This window comes from Vipera berus, assembly GCF_964194415.1.
Source record: "Vipera berus genome assembly, chromosome: 1".
Classification (NCBI taxonomy): Eukaryota; Metazoa; Chordata; class Lepidosauria; order Squamata; family Viperidae; genus Vipera; species Vipera berus.
In genome coordinates, this window is record NC_138202.1 from 87616290 (window position 1) to 87633712 (window position 17423).

The 17423-nt window shown below is 41.8% G+C and overlaps 1 protein-coding gene across 2 annotated transcripts in view; it reads right to left on the reverse strand.

The window, feature by feature from the left end:
• The window catches only part of TPCN2 (two pore segment channel 2), a 106651-nt gene that overhangs the window by 62342 nt on the left and 26886 nt on the right, over window positions 1-17423 (reverse strand). For both annotated transcript variants that reach the window (XM_081312904.1, XM_081312903.1), the window contains exons 11-20: window positions 17173-17270; window positions 16928-17009; window positions 16729-16815; window positions 15100-15219; window positions 14196-14255; window positions 13979-14107; window positions 7931-7980; window positions 7220-7319; window positions 7048-7119; window positions 2463-2539 (exon numbers count right to left, since the gene is read on the reverse strand). In XM_081312904.1, coding sequence (XP_081169030.1) covers window positions 2463-2539; window positions 7048-7119; window positions 7220-7319; window positions 7931-7980; window positions 13979-14107; window positions 14196-14255; window positions 15100-15219; window positions 16729-16815; window positions 16928-17009; window positions 17173-17270 — 875 coding nt within the window. The remainder of the gene's footprint in view (window positions 1-2462; window positions 2540-7047; window positions 7120-7219; window positions 7320-7930; window positions 7981-13978; window positions 14108-14195; window positions 14256-15099; window positions 15220-16728; window positions 16816-16927; window positions 17010-17172; window positions 17271-17423) is intronic.

Here is a 17423-nt window from a genome sequence, read left to right on the forward strand (position 1 = left end):
TCTGCCATGTGCAGTCCAAAAAAAAAAAAAGTGGGACTAAAAAAGTTTAACCAATCAATTCAAATATGCAGGGTAGGTGCATATCTCGCCTTGGCTCCACTCTTTAGTCAAATCCTGTTCTGTGCATGTGCGTATGTACGCGCATGTGTACACATTTTTTCCGGCTCCCAGTTTTTCCTTTTGTGAGGGAACCGGTTCCGAGTGGCTCTTTCACTGTTTCAGGTTGCTGACCCCTGGACTACCTGTAGTGTTAGCGGGGGACTTACAAGTAGGAATCATTCAGTCCAGAATCCTTTTCTCTGCAAGGACTCCACTCTAAAGACATTCTCTTAAAAGAAGATCCCCAAATTCAGTGATTTTTCTTCATTGTGATGAAATTACAACCAGGTTTTACAAAGCTTAACTTTCAAGCACAGTTGAATCTTAGAAACCCTATTGTTAAAAGACTCTTCCACAAGAGAGCAAACTGGCCCATGATAGCTCTACATTCTTCTTATTTGCATGGTTTCAAAGAAAGAGTGTCTGGACTGAAGAATCTCCATATTCAGATTCATATAACCAGCTGGCCAGAAACATATCAGTTAGTAACTTAGATCTCATGCTGAAGTTTTGAAGTAAGCCCAGTGCAAAACTGAGGGTTATTCTTGCACCTCTGGTTCAAATAGGAGAAAAATGAAGAGTCTAGGCCAGGGGTAGGCACCGTTGGCTCTTTTATGACTCATGGACTTCAACTCCCAGAATTCCTGAGCCAGCTATGCTGAGGAGAAAGGGAGAGGTTTCCAAGCTGAGCCATGCTGGCTCAGGAATTCTGGGAGTTGAAGTCCATGAGTCATAAAAGAGCCAAAGTTGCCTACCCCTGGTCTAGGCCATGCCACACTTCCAAAATACTTTCCAAAGCTCAGCGCTATAGGGAAGTTAAGCTTCTTCCCTTCTGAAATATTTCTAAGTTTGGGATCAAGGAGGAACTTCCTGCCAATGTTTTTTTCCTGCTGTCCATCACACTAATCCTAGTGATGGCTCAACAAACAAACAACCTCTGCCTCTGCCCTGCTGTCCCACATCAAAGGCCGCTAATGTGCCACCTTTCTCCCTCTAACAAGCTAGATAAGGAGGAGAGGCAAAAGATAAAGGGCACGTGTACTGAAAAGGGAAGCAGGGGGAGGAGGTTCACAGGTTCAAGAGGCAGTAGAGAGGAGCAGCTGTACAAATCCACATTGGTAGATGGAAGGGGGGGGCGAAAGGTTTAACATATCAGACAGCTTGACAGACTAGCAGTGATGTGGGGTGGGCAGTTTTCCAAAGTAGAAAACTGTCTTCTAAGTTTATTTATAATGACAGGTGGACCACCAGTTGCAAATACAGTACACACAGTCCTCAACTTGTGATCACAATTGAGCCCAAAATTGCTGTTGCTAAGCGAGACAGTTGTTAAGTGAGTGTTGCCCCATTTTACAACCTTTCTTGCCACAGCTGTTAAGGGAATCACTGCAGCTGCTAAGTTAGTCACATGGCTGTTAAGTGAATCTGGCTCCCTCATTGACTTTGCTTGTCAATGGTCACAAAAGGAGATACATGACCCTGGGACACTGCAACGGTCATAAATTTGAGTCAGCTGCCAATTTTGAGCAGGTGATAAATGGGGATGCTGCAATGCTCATAAGTGTGAAAAACACTCATAGGTCACTTTTTTCAGTCTTGTTGTAACTTTGAATGGTCACTAACTGAACTGTTGTAAGTCGAGGACTGTGTGTATTATAGAAATATGACAGCTTCCAACTTTAATCAATGCTTTATGGATAATTATTCCTAGAGGCAGTATAGACATATACAATCACATCTGGTATGATTTTAATTTTAAAAAAATCCCTCTCTCTGTAGCCTTATACAGGTAGTTCTCGGTGTGCGATCATTTGTTTAACAGCCATTCAAAGTTACAACAGCACTGAAAAAAGGTGATTTACACACTCATAATCATCACCATTGCAACATCCCCATGGTCACATGATCAAAATCTTGGTATTTGGCAACTGGCATTTATTTATGACAGTTGCTGTGTCACAGGGCCATGTGATCTCCATTTGCACTCTTCCCAGCTGGTTTCAACAAACTAAGTTAAGGGGGAAAGCCAGATTCCCTTAATGACTATGATTCACTTAACAACCAAGATAATTCATTTAGGAACTGTGACAAAAAAAGATTGTAAAGTAGCTCGAGGCTCATTTAACAACCACTTTGCTTACCAATGGAAGTTTCGGACCCAGTTGTGGTCATAAGTTAAGGACTACCTGTATAAATCAGCCTAATTTGTATGAGAAACATCTCCCAAAAATCTTTATAACAACAGATTATTAAAATTTAGCAGTGTTACAGATCTATTTCCATGCTATGCTAGAGGCTACACAGACCAACTGTATCTTCTGGCCTTCTTCCAAGCAGGAATGGCATGCTGACTGCCATCTTACCTGACATTGCCCTGCATGGGAGTAATGGTGCCTCCAAACAGCTCCATGCCAATTATTGCAAATGCATAGAAAGCCACCTGTGAAATAAAAATTGACATCCTACTGCAGCCAACTGAGAATGATGCAACAACACAGTGTAAGTGTCATTTAGGTTAGAATTCTCCAACCATTCAGGGTGGGAGTGGGGGGAAGAAGGGATGGTTTTGGGGGAGGGGAACGCATGCACTCGTGTGTGTGCACACACTCATTGCTCACGCAAATGGGACCATAAGCACTTGCATGAATGGGGCAGCAAATGCCTGCAACACTTGCATGAGTGAGGCCACGAACACCCACAACACTTGCAGCAACGCTCATGCAAATGGGGCCACGAACACCCATGACTCTTGTGATGCTCACGTGAGTGGGGCTGTATGCACATGCACACACGAGTGCACCGGCCAGCCCAGCAGCCAATAGCCTGCAGCTCAGTAGTGGTCCGCTCCCCAAAGATTGGGGACCCCTGATTTAGGTGACCTACTAAATCAGAAGTGTGGATTATTGTAGAACCCTTGACTTCTCCCCATTGTTTAAGCTTACACTACTATTTGCATCATACTTCCAGGAGACTGACCCCATGATGGGATGTTCATTTATTTATGTGAATACAGTTGTATTATTATTTTTTTGTTGTTGTTTACAGTTATCAGCAGCCTGCACAAGAGGTATGCTGTAAGTCATTGCATTGCTCAGGAGAAACAGTAACTGAAAAATCCAGGGATGTGCTTTATTTATGGCTTGCCATGTTACCTGGACTTATCCATAGTCAAGCTTGTATTTTCCAGGAACAAAAAGAGAATTGTTAACTTTGGATTATAAAAAGAGAGAGGGAATGAAGAAAACAGCTTTACAAAAGACCCTTGTTTGGCAATTTTAAAAGAAGATATAGACACTCAAGAAAATTTAAATCACCTTCCTATTCATATGCCTTCTAACCCTGTAATGCTCTTCCTAGTGTTATAACAGCTTCTCATCTCATATTGTTTGGGGGCTGCAGCCAAATATCCAAATAACCTAAACTTTATCCATTGCTATTCCTACAAATGCATATACACAGAGGCAGGCTATAGTACTTCTGCACATAATAGATGTTCCTTCAAACAATTAATTACTTCACTGTGATTCTCATTACCCTGATTTTCAGATGGGCACTAAGTACTTTCTGGCAGAAAAGCATCATAATGATTTTTTTAATGTCAATTTCTTTTATAAAAATGATCACATAAATGCTTTCAAATGTTACCTAGATAGGTCTTTTTTTTTGAAGGAACAGGATATCACAGCAAATCTAATGGAGTCACAGTTGCTTATAATATCAAAATGCAGCATACACAAATTGTATGTGTATTCCTCTTTTTCTCATACACACATGTTATTGCTGGCCTTGCTTTAAGGAAGATAAACATTTCAGTGAGCCTGGGAAAATTGTTAGTATTTATGTCTCTGTTATGGAAAAAATCCCATGAATTATTTGCCAAACTATTTAAAAGATTTTAATTGCACTGGATTATCTTCACCCTGCAATGCATAAAACTGCCAATAGGTGGAGCTTTCCTCCTAGTGATAATCATAACAAGTCAAATTAATTATTATCTAAATCTCTTTAAATGAAGTAGGTAGTATATTATAAGGACTGCACAGAAATGACTACATGTCTCAAAGCAATAAAAATTGTTTCTACAACTGGAAAAAGAAAGAGAGTGGGGGGGGGGAGAGAGAGAAAGTAAATAATTCTCAAAATTAGGAAAGAGAAAGACCCATTCTAAACATGAAAGATAATTAGTTCTATTCTAGAATCTGTTTCTAAAGCAGGAATATTCTGCAAAACCCATGGCTACCCTATTAGGAAATGATAACAGTATTATACAACTAAAACTTGAAGTAATCACTGTGGATTAGTACAAAGGAGACCAATTGTTCTTCTGAGCAGGAAATTTTCACCTCCCCCGTAGTAAAAGAATTGATGAGTGACTATGGTTTCTTGAGGTTTAATCTTTCATCAATCTAGCAGAATGAATGGAATAGATAATGCAACTATTTTTGTGAGATGGGCAATTACATACATGTATTTGATTATTTAATTATTTACATTTTTTCTCTCTCTCCCTCCCTCTCTTTCTCCAGTTGTAGAAATACTTTTTATTGCTTTGATACATAAATAAAATGCTTTTTTTGCCCAATTTGCAGACACCAAGAATTAAATGTACAGCTCATTGACTCCTTCCTGAAGTTTCAGATTGTCCAAACATTTATTATCTGAAAATAATTTAATAAATGCCACTTTAGCAAACAATACAAATAATAACAATAACAAAAATAACAATGACGAACTGCTGTTGATAATAATGGATTGGGAGTCAATACTGACCACTTTGAAATACAACTGGTCCTGATTATAATTCAAAGGATCCATTAATAATGCAAGTATCATCAGAAGTAGGGAGATGAAGAACAAGTAGGAGAAACAAATTCAGGTACTACTATTTAAAGATGTGATTCTCAAAAAGGCCACAAGTGAACAGAAAAAAGTTAAGGACAGGAGCTATTTAACTGAAACCAAACTGTTGACCGAATCAGAAAGATTCTCTTTCTCCCTCAGTGCCAAACTGATGGAATTGTCCAATAACATTCATTACATTTACTATATAACATTCACTAGAAATCTCTGGGTTACTTCAAGTCAAGAGATGGTTTAAGGCCAATATCTAACTGTTCTTTGCTAATCTCAGAATATTAAAAGTACTTGGATGAGAGACTACAGGCAATCCCACAGCCATACCACATGACTAAGTGGGGGAAAAAACATTCTGGTAAACTACTACAAGTTCCCAAATTATACGGACCTGTCCATGTAGTCATCAGGAGATGAGCAGGAGTCCTTGACTTATGATTGTTTAATGACAGTTCCAAGTTACAGTGACCTTGGGAAATGTAACTTAAAGCCTGTCTTCGAAGCTACAAAGGTTGCAACACCCTCTGCAGTCATGTGATCACAATTCAGGTCTTGTCAACTGGCTTTCATTTATGACAGTTGCATCCCAATTGTGGTCTTAAGTTGAAGACTGCTTATATTTTAATTATTATTATTTTCTTTTGAGAAACAGAGAGCTAAAAACAGAGTGTCAGTCTGTCTGTTGGTATAGTGATTAAAGATACCAAGCTGGAAATTGGGAGACTGTGAATTACAGTTCAGCCTTAGTCACAAAGCCAGCTGGGTGACTTTGAATCAGTCACAATCTCCTCAACAATAGAAGGTAATGACAAAACACTCCCCAAAGTGTTGCAAACTACAGAGACTTATCCAGTACAGCTGTAGCTAGGACTCAAGACTGATCCAAAGGCACGGGTGCAAACACACACACATACATGCGCGCACACAAATACAAATACCATATGCTCTATGAATAATTTGGTACATGGAGAATTTCAAAAAAATATCATAACGCACACTCCAAGAAAATTCTTACATGGCTCCTACCTTCTTCATAGCTGCGTGTCTTGGGGAGAGCAAATAAATAAGACTGGGAAAAGCTTCCCCATTCCCCAGACTTTTCCCCATTCCCCAAAGCAATTTTTAAAAAACTCTTAAAAGCAAACAGCGTCCTAAAACTGGATGTTTTAAGACTATATAAGCTGTCAGGATTTCAGCTGCCCTTGAACTTCTCTGGCTCGCAAACAATATCAATTAGCATTTTCCTTCTTTAATTTCATAAAAATTCATGAAATATTTTTCTCTCCTTTCCTGAAATACTCTTGAAATGTGTAGAAGGCTTGCAAGTGTAGCTTTGCTTCCCTGCTGACACCAAGTCCACCCTTACTCTACACTCACTCTGCAGGACTCATTTATCCTAACTGTGCAAAGCATCGTTCCTTAAAAACAACAACATTAAAGACTCCAACCAGCATGCATAGGCCTCATGGGTATCCCTGTATCCCTCCAACTACGATATCTTTTGATGCTGTGTTGAAGCTTGTTGCCTGAATAGTTTAACAGTAATACAAGAGAGAGGAAATGCAGCAAATATGAAAGGCATCGTTCATCTGTGAAAATATCCCTGCATCTAGAAATATCCTCTTTCTCTGGGAAGTATTTTTTAGGCTCCAAGTATGCCTCCCATTCCCTCCCCACAAGACTGGGTATATTACACTCTTTTTAGCTGACAAATTAGTTTTCCATGAGTCAGATGCTGTTAGTATTCCATAGATCCTGGAAGTTCACAGCTCATTCTTAGTCCATGTCTTTTTTAAATTGTATTTTTTTTACAATAGATTTATGCCTATAAACCTAGGGAGGTCCCGTACACATAAACTTATTATTATCTTTGTACTGGGTGCTTGACCAAGTTCAAGCATTAAAGAGAAAAAGAGACAGAAAGATAGAATGGGTGGACAGCCACTATGAAAAAAACTATTTGATTAATTTATTGAAACAATAGGGTCACCAAGACTCGTTTGCACAAATTGCCAACGTTTCTTGACAAAAATTATTTCGTAGAAGATGGAATAAACAAAGATGCACAAATCATTATTTGTTTTGTTTACTTACCACCAAAATTCCGGCAAAGGTTCTTATGTTTTTCACTAGATCCAGCAGTGTACTGGCAACTAAAGACATGAACTTGGGGGGAAGAAAGGAATCATTAGTGGGGGGGTTTTTTACATTCTTTCATCTTAAGAGAGAAAAGCAATATTAAAATCTACACAAAAAATGAAATTACTGTAATGTTTGGGATGATCCTTAAAAATCTGAACACAATCAGCATATTTGCTAGACGAACCATGTCCCATAGAGACAGCAATCCCAACATTTCAGGTCTCCTAGGAAAACAAGAAAAAGAGATTTTCAGGAAAAAAACAGAGAGGACCCACCAGCAACATTAAAAGGGGTTGTTCTTTCAACCAACCAAAATATAATTTTAGCAATGCCAGATGTTGGGGGGGGGGGAAGAAAGAAACCAAGACCGTACATAATAGCCTGAATCTTAACCATTATTCTCCATTCTTGAATGATTTTGTTGTCATTATTTCAAGATTAAATATAGTAGGATGGAGTTTACACATATTTGCAACAGTTTTAAAGGTGTTGTGATGTGATAGGTCTATACAACTTTTATTTTTTTACTCCTTTTTATAAAGTTTCTCTACCAAGACTTACAATATAAATGCTATGTGGTAAAAGTCCCAATATTGTAGTCCTTTCTCTGGAGAAACAGATTTCGTATTCACACCTTTTTGAAAGAGTATCTTGATACTTCTAAATGACTGAATCAGTCAGAAAAAATATCATGTTACATTATGCAAGAAATAGCTTGTTTTTTTTAGTTTTTCCACTCCAATATTCGAACTGAACATAATCAGCTGTTACTAGAAAAACTGCTGCAAGATACCAATTTCAAGTTAGCCAAACATTGCTTACTAAGGACACATACCAGCCTGGATGAGGAAAGCCATATACAGCAAATGTGGACACCTCCAAAACCTTTGAGAAGAGAAGAAGTAAAAATTATAACTGACTGGGGTACAACATGTCTATCTGTCAGCAAAAACAGGCAAAGCTAGCAAAATGAATTCCTATCTCAGCAGCATCTACAATGACCCCCAATGTTATTCAAGAGCTGGGAACAGATGGGTGGAGGCAGCAAAAGGATGCAAGAAAGAAGAGATTAAGAAGTCCATTTGTTCATCATTGGGTCAGATCCATTTATTAGAAATTAATGCTATTCAAGTATATCATATGGGGACGCGGTGGCTCAGTGGGTTAGGACGCTGAGCTTGTTGATCAGAAGGTCGGCAGTTTGGCAGGTCGAATCCCAAGTGCTGCGTAACAGAGTGAGCGCCTGTTACTCAGCCCAGCTTCTGCCAACCTAGCAGTTCGAAAGCACGTAAAAATGCAAGTAGAAATGAAGTGGCCGAAGGACCACTAGGGACGACAGGCTAGTACTAACAGAATTTATTTAGAGCAAGACAAACATAGCATAACCTTGCCGGCTTTTATAGCCGGCAGCTGTCAGCGAGGGCCAATCAGGAGTGTTTCTTTTGGCGCCGCGTCAATCCGGACCAATCCGCGTCGTCTTCTCTTTGACAGCTAGGCTTCCGCATGGTCCGGTGTTTTGACAGCCGCGAGCTGTCAGTGGCTGCGCCTGCGCTGTGCGGGGGAACTTTGACAGCTGTCAAAGTTCCCGCGTGTTCTCCTGTCAGATTTGCTTTTCCTCACGTAACCGTTTAAACACATTTAACTTAACTGTTTATATATATAATACACCCCTTACCCCTCCCCTGGATCGTTTTCTCACCCTCTGTCGTTGGAACCTGCCCACTGGTAGTCCTTTAGGTAGGTGGGGGCCCTTCGGTTTCTGGTGGAACGACGTAGAAGTGGGGCGTTGTCAGGGTCTGCCGGCTGCGCGTATCCTTGCTCCTCTTCCTCTTGGTTCGTTGGTATTTCTGGAAGGGTTTGCAGGTCGAGTTCCGCCGTTTGGGGGTCTGGTGTGTATGGCGGTTGTCTGGGTCTGAGTTGGTCGATATGGCGGCGTAGGTTGCCCTGAGTCTGTGTGGAAATTAGGTAAGAAATGGGTCCTGTTTGTTGTAGCACTGTCCCTTGGACCCATTTGTTTTTATCAGAGTAAGAGCGTGCCCATATCATTTGCCCTGGCTTGAATGTGCGGATGGGGGGGGGTTTGTTCGTGTTCTTCCGGATATGTGTCAGGATGCAGTCTGTCAAGCCGTGTTATCAGCCTCCTTCCCCATCTTAGCTCCGCTGGTGATTTGCCAGTTGTTGTGCATGGGGTTGCGTGTTGTGACATTAGGAACTGGCTGAGTCGCCTTTGCCAATTCCCTTTGACGAACTTTTTTAAAGCTTCTTTTGTGGAGCGTACCATAATTTCAGCCATCCCGTTACTTGATGGGTGGAAGGGCGCAGACGTGACCAGCCTAATACAATTCTTCATAGCGAATATCTGAAATTCACGAGAAGTGAATTGAGGGCCATTGTCTGAAACTATGGTGTCTGGGAGGCCGTGTGTGATGAATATTTTTCTTAGGGCTTGTATAGTGGCTCCTGACGTTGTTTTCTTAAGGGGGGTGACTTCTAACCATTTAGAATAACTGTCCACTACAATTAGGAAACTCTGTCCCTGGATAGGTCCAGCAAAGTCTAAATGTATACGTGACCATGGGTTTTTTGTTGTTTCCCATTTGTGGATTGGTGCCTGGGGTGGCTCGTTCCGGGTCGCTTGACAGGTATAGCACCCTCCCACATATTTTTCTATCTCTTTATCTATGCCCGGCCACCAGACATAACTTCTAGCCATTGCCTTCATTTTGACAATGCCTGGATGTCCTTCATGTAAAATGTGTAATGTTTGGCTTATGTTCTTTTCTGGTATTATTACTCTATTCCCCCATAGTAGGCATCCCCTATGAGTGGATATTTCATTTTTTCTGCTAACATATGGCTGGAATTGGGGGTGTGGGGTTTGTGCTGGCCACCCTGTTGTGGCCCATTTAAGGATTCTGCTAAGTATTTTGTCTTTAGCTGAATTCTTGGCTATAATGTTTGCTGACAGAGGACAATCTGGAAGCTGAGAGATTGCTAGAATCAGTCCAGCTGGGGCTAGGTCTGAGTCCTTGCTTTGAATGGGCTAAGGCAGTCTGCGTGTCCTAATTCCTTTCCCGGTTTGTGTATTAACTGATAGGAATAGGCTGATAAGAATGTGGACCACCGTAGTATTCTCGGCGAGAGAATCTGTGGTGTAGCTTTATTCCACGTGAATATGCCCAGAAGGGGTTTGTGATCTGTAAATATAGTAAAGGGCCTCCCATAAAGGTAGTCGTGAAATTTTTTAACCCCAGCGACTATTGCTAGGGCTTCTCTGTCTATTTGTGCGTAATTCCTTTCTGCTTTAGACAGGGTGCGGGAATAGAAAGCTATGGGTTTTTGTGTACCATCCTTGAATAAGTGACTTAACACTGCCCCGATTCCATAGGGAGAGGCATCGCAAGCGATGCATATTGGGGTGTCTTCTCTGAAAAGGGTGATCGTTGAGCTGTGGCAAATAATCTTTTTTAATGATTGGAAACTATTCTCATGTATTTTGGTCCAGGACCAAGCAGTTCCCTTGTCTAGGAGCCTATGCAGAGGCTCCGCGATAGTGGCTTTATGGGGAAGGAAGGCATGGTAAAAGTTTAATAATCCTAAAAAAGCTTGGAGCTCTTGTTTATTCTTTGGGCTTGGTGCTGTTTGAATAGCCCTTAGTTTTTCTGTGGTGGGGTGGATGCCTTGGCCATCTATTTTGTACCCTAGGAATTCTGTGGATGTGACTCCGATAGAGCACTTTTCCCGTTTCAGTTTGAGGCCGGCTTCTCTGAGCCGGCTCAGCACAGCTGACAGCCTGTCAGCTAAATTTGCTTCGTTTTCTCCGGCGATGAGAACATCGTCGAAATAGGGGCAGACCCCGGGTATTCCTTTCAGGGTTTTCTCCATGATACCCTGAAAAATACCCGGGGCCGCCGATATGCCGAATTGGAGCCTTTTCACTTTAAAAGCACCGCGGTGGGTGACAATTGTCTGGGCTTCCGCCGTGTCATTAGTGACAGGCAGTTGCAAATACGCCTGCGTGAGATCAAGTTTGGCAAAAATGGCGCCAGAGCGGATAGAAGCAAATACGTCCCTTACTGCTGGCACCGGGTAAGCGTGTGGACTGAGGGCTAGGTTGAGGGTCGCTTTATAGTCCGCACATAATCTCACTTCCCCGTTAGGTTTAATTGGGGTGACTATAGGGGTCTCCCAGCTTCCCCCTTCCGTTGGTTCGAGCACCCCGAGACCTATGAGGCGCTCGAGTTCGTTTTCAATTTTTTCCTTAAGGGCAAAGGGTACTCTCCTAGCTCTTATCTTAATTGGTTGGATTGCTGGGTTTAACTGTAAGGAGATGGGGGGACCGGTGTATTTCCCTAACGTGCCATCGAAGACGTCTGCATACTTGTTGCAAACGGCTTCTAGGCTGGGTGCCTGAATTGTATTTACCCCGGTTATGGCGATTCCCAGCGGCCCGAACCAGTTTAACCCTATCAAGTTGGTGCGGTTTCCTGGCGTAACTAGGACTTCTAAGGGACCCTTGAACTCCTTGTACTGCACGGTAACCTTAGCCTTCCCTTCCAGAGGAATGGGGGTTTTCTGGAAGTCTGCTAGGTGGACCTGGGTTTGCCTCAGAGGAATTTTTTCCTTTCCCTGTTGACAGATCTCCTGATAAGTTTTCAGCGAAATTAAGGAGACTGCTGACCCCGAATCCACTTCCATGAGGCAGGGCACCCCCTGAATTCTTACCCTGATCTTAACCTTAGAGCTTAAACTGTTTACCCTGTCAATTGTTTCTACCAGGGGCCCTGGCGGTTTTTCTCTGCTGGCCTGGGTAGCTGGCCTACCTGGGGAGTTTGCCTCCAAGTCATTGATGTTGTCACGGCCCTTGCTGCGGCACACCGGTTTGATGTGGCCGGTCTTCCCGCAATTGTGGCACTTAGCGTTCCTAAACCGGCAGCTTCCCCTGGCATGGTTGCCCCCGCAGCTGGCACAGGCGGCCCGTTGCTCGTAACGCGACGGTGGCGGAGGGGGGTTCCTGGACCTTCGGCGCTCCGAAGTGTCACCTCTCCTTGGTTGCCTGCGTTCCATTCTGCGTTGCAGGGCTTCTCCGTTGGTGAAATCCACCGACTCATCGCTGTCGCTGAGGGTGGCGCTTTCTTGGAAGACGGTCGCAGGGCTCTCTGGGGTCGTGGTAGTCGGCTTCTTCTTGTGGCTGTGCTCGTAGGCCATAATTTCTCTGGTCAGCTCTGCCAGGCTCATGTCGGGTTTGGATGTCAGCTTCTTCTGCAGCCTCTCGTCCCTCAACCCGATCACCACCTGGTCTCTGATGCGGTCCTCCAAGTCGGGGAAGCTGCAGTTCCGCGCGGCGTGTCTGACCCCAGCGATGAACTCGTTGGCGGGCTCGTCTGACCGCTGTTTCTTCTGGGCGAATTGGACCCGCCAGTACAGTTCTGAGCGAGCCGGCATATAGTACTTGCTCAGCTGGTCCACCAGGTCCGCGTAGGAGACCTCGGTGATGGGCACCGGGCTGAACAGGCCCACGGCAGCATCATACACTGGAGGTCCGCTGATGTATAGTAGAGCAGCGGCCTTTGCTCTGTCGTCAGTGATTTTACTGACGAGGAGGAATCCCTCGACCTGTCCTAGGTGTGATTGCCATCTCTCGGGATGGCGGGTATCGAATTCCCTCACACGCCCGAAGTTTGCCATGTCGTCCGGTCCTGGGTCGCTCCTGTGGAAGTTAAAACTTCCAGTGACAGCTCTTGCCGGGAACTCTCTTCCTCGGCCGTGACTTCAGCTCAGGAACTCTCTTCCTTGGCTGTGACTTCAGCTCCGGAGCGATCCCACCTTCGTCGCCAGTGAAGTGGCCGAAGGACCACTCGGGACGACAGGCTAGTACTAACAGAATTTATTTAGAGCAAGACAAACATAGCATAACCTTGCCGGCTTTTATAGCCGGCAGCTGTCAGCGAGGGCCAATCAGGAGTGTTTCTTTTGGCGCCGCGTCAATCCGGACCAATCCGCGTCGTCTTCTCTTTGACAGCTAGGCTTCCGCATGGTCCGGTGTTTTGACAGCCGCGAGCTGTCAGTGGCTGCGCCTGCGCTGTGCGGGGGAACTTTGACAGCTGTCAAAGTTCCCGCGTGTTCTCCTGTCAGATTTGCTTTTCCTCACGTAACCGTTTAAACACATTTAACTTAACTGTTTATATATATAATACAAGAAACATAGGGACCACTACGGTGGGAAGGTAACAGCGTTCCGTGCGCCTTTGGCATCTAGTCATGCCGGCCACATGACCACGGAGACGTCCTCGGACAAGCACTGGCTCTTCGGCTTTGAAATGGAGATGAGCACCGGCCCCTAGAGTCAGAAACAACTAGCACACATGTGCGGGGGAACCTTTACCTTTTAAGTATATCATGGGGAAGGGAAATGAACAATAACAAAGCTGAACAAGAAGTTTTTAACTCAAAAGGAAGACAATTCTGAATTTAAGATGAGCACCACCACCCCTCCACAGGATTAGATGGTGAGGGGGGAAGAGAAGTGGTAAACACAAATAAAATCCTATATTTTGCCCATCTTAGCTGCCAACTTCCACGGAAATCATTCCTCGAAATATATCTATGCATGTGTGTATGCGTGCATGCACGTATCCTAGCCTGAAGTGAAATTAAAAACAAGGGCAATGCTAGGCAAAATATGAAATTAATTGTTATTAAATTAATGAGTACTAAATACACTTAATTTCCTATCAAACATCTAATTTGAATAATATCAAACATCTCATTTGAAGTGTGAGTTGATTCACATCTACCTATCCACACAGACACATATGTGCATCTTATATATTTACATATATATTATGTAAAAGCAGAATGGAAATAATTCCATGACACTTACCATCAGGACTAAAGTCAGAAGTCCATCAAATATGTTGCTTGGATAGGATAAATATCTTTTTAATCCCAAGGCCACTAATTTCAGCAATATTTCCAGAAGGTAGTACAAAATAAAGAAACAGTTTGTAACCTTGAAAAAATGAGAGTTAAAGTGAAAATTTAAATCAGAGCTTTTAGAGAGTAACAAGAACAGGGTCTCACGGAATAGATGGTCTTACCCCTAAAAAAAAGTCATCTCTCAGAGCAGGTGGCTTATCTGCATCTATTACCATGATTCCCTGGGAAGGAAAAGATTCACAGGTTATCAGAGGCAAAACAATTACAGTACATTATAAGTAATGCATCTAGAACATATAAAGTAGCCATGAAAAATCAACAGTCCATGAAAAAGGTTATTCAAACCACTGCCTACACTACTTGTTAGGCATAAAGGTATTAGATCTGCATCCCAATCAAATCTCCAGAAGGTTTTCTAAGCTAATCTGACCAGTCATATATGAACTAATCACTGAACTGCATTTTGTTTGACTATTTCATAAGTCAAATAGTCTAAGAACACAATGCCTTACAGAAATAAAATATCCCCCAGGCCAATAGCATTCAGAACCAGTTACCCCCACCAGTTCCTACTTATATACAGTTGCAAAACACGAGTATCAGCAAAGCCATTGGATAAAATATCTGACCAAGACTAGGAAGAGCTGGGTTCAAATCCTGATTTTTCATGAAGCATCTTAAGATACAACAGGGCAGTTGCATACCCTCAGCCTAATCTATCTCACACAGTTTGTGAAAACAAAATAAAGACATAGGTCCAGCTTTTTGCAAGAAAAGAGAACAGATAATCCTTGTATTAATTATAATTCTTTTTTTAAGCTATCTGATATGGCTTCAGATCATTGTTTCAATCGTCTCTTTGTGGTGTAAACCACAGCAGGATGCTGGAACTTTAACCTAGGACTCCTGTATCCTTCAGTGAACAGATGAAGCTAACTTACATAAAATGATTAGAGATTTTTTAATACTTTAAATACTTTCCTTAAGTATTTTTCTTACATATAGTAAGGAAAGAACCTTCCTCACAAAGAGAAGACGCTACTTCAAATGGCACCATGTACTTACGCATACACAGAAAATATTTGCTAGTGCTACAACGTTTCCTAAATACCCAAAGTAGTGATGTCCAAAGATAAACTGAAGTCGCTGTAAGAATGGTGACTGATAATCTGGTTTGGGAGGACGCTGAAAAAAAAGCAGAATGAGAAAGTCTTATCAGGAATTATTTTTACAGGCTGCCTTGAAGAAAATGTGGCTTTGGGATATTGTCTGAAAAAGGGCATACCATTTCATCAGTTTGATGCACATGCCTGAGCAACGCCTGCCGTTGAAAAGCACTACAGGTAGTCCTCGACTTACAACCACAATTAAGCCCAAAATTTATGTTGCTAAGTGAAACACTTGTTAAGTGAGTTTTGCCCCATTTTACAACCTTTCTTGCCACTGTTGTTCAGTGAATCACTGCAGTTATCAAGTTAGTAACACAGCTGTTAAGTGAATCTGGTTTCCCCATTGACTTTGGTTGTCAGAAGGCCGCAAAAGGTGATCACAACTGTCATAAATATGAGTCAGTTGCCAAATATTTTAATTTTGATCACATGGCCAGGGAGCAAAATCTGTGAGTTGAAAAATGGTCATAAATCGCTTTTTTCACCATCCTTGTAACTTTGAAAGGTCACTAAATGAACTGTTGTAAGTTGAAGACTACCTCTATATATGATTCTCATTAAGTTTATACTCTCTTTAAAGGCTGGGTGGGGAAAAATATATCATGACAGAGTGGCAGAAAAAAAAATTATACGTGCATCTTTTTAAATACACAACTTGGTCAATAGTTCATTAATAAAAAGGCTTCTAACCCCAAACTGGATATGAAACAATTATCAACAATGAATACTTATCAATATCTGAAAGATTTATAGCATATAGGGTACATAGGTGATCTCTAGCATAGTAGACAGTATTCTACTGTTGTAGATATTTTTACACAATTTACTGCAAATATTACATTCCTCATAATCTTAAATTTAGACAGAACATTACTAATCAGAAGTCTCATTCGAGAGTACAGAAACACTGTACTAACAGGATACATAACTTCCAACCTCTAGAATGCTTCTAAAAGTTACTATTCAAATATAATATTTAATTAACAAATGGGGAAAATGTTAGTCTTAATCATGTCTATTTCTCTGATTCATAGCCAGCTTACTTTTGGCATCACAAACTATTGAAGCCAAGAGTGGCCTTTGGCCTGCATTCCCCTGTTCTGATGTTATATTTATCCATCCATCCATCCTTGCCATTAACATATATAGCCCCTCATCACTCCCTGAAAGCAAAGTTTCAGAAATATCCTTGAAACATGTACAGTACTTGTTTCTTATTACTTTCCATTGTACAGAATTTCAAAGTGGTTTTACAATAGTGCAACAGGGGGAAAAAAGAAATTGTAGATAAAAACAGCAGATAGGAAAAGCCAATAGAAAAAAACCTTCAAGGCAAACATGCTTAAATATGTTTTAAGCATATTTAAAAGCTTTGCAGCCACAGGACAGGCACTGCTGTAAAATCTGTCCTGTTTCTCAGTATTGCCAAGAACTGTTTTTCAGTTTCATTACATATCTAGATAGATTCAACTATTTATAGCTCACAAGTTTATACAAACCACATCAATAACAGCTAGTCTCATACCTCTTTAACTTTATGCTTGTCGAGTTCATCAAAAAGTGTCTGAAACTGAGTAGCTGACAGCTCTCCTGGAGGGCAAGATTTAAGCTTCTGCACATGTAACAGAAACAGGTATTTATCATGCAGAGTTCATGGGTCAGTAAAGACAATATCTTTAAAACAAGCTAAAGTAACGTACACTTAACTACAAATGGTGTCCTACCTTAATGATTGCTTCTTTGCAATAGGAATCCATTTTTACTTTCTGGAGGACTTGAAGAAGAGCTTCAGATTGGACACTCAAGCTAGGAAACCAAAAGCAAAATATATGGCAAAGTGGACACTCAAACTAGGAAAGCAAAAGCCACATAAACCTTCTGCTATTCAGCCTCCACACAGGCACACCTTACGCATAATTATGCACATTTGCTAATTTTCCATCAGACCTTTAAGATGTCTTTCACTTACATATTTTTATTGATCGAAGTCTCTTTCAAAGAACAAAGAACTTCAAAGGCAGCACGGATTCCCAAGCGTCTCCGGAAAAGTGATGATTGAACCGATTTCTAAAAAAAAAAGATGTATGAAAAGAAAGCCCATCCAAAATAACAGCAGAAAGATACAGACATCTAGATCAGGGGTGTCAAACTGCCGGCCCACGGGCCACTTGCATCATATGAGGCTGTACCCACCCCAGTTCCGGCAATGCAAAAAAGTCA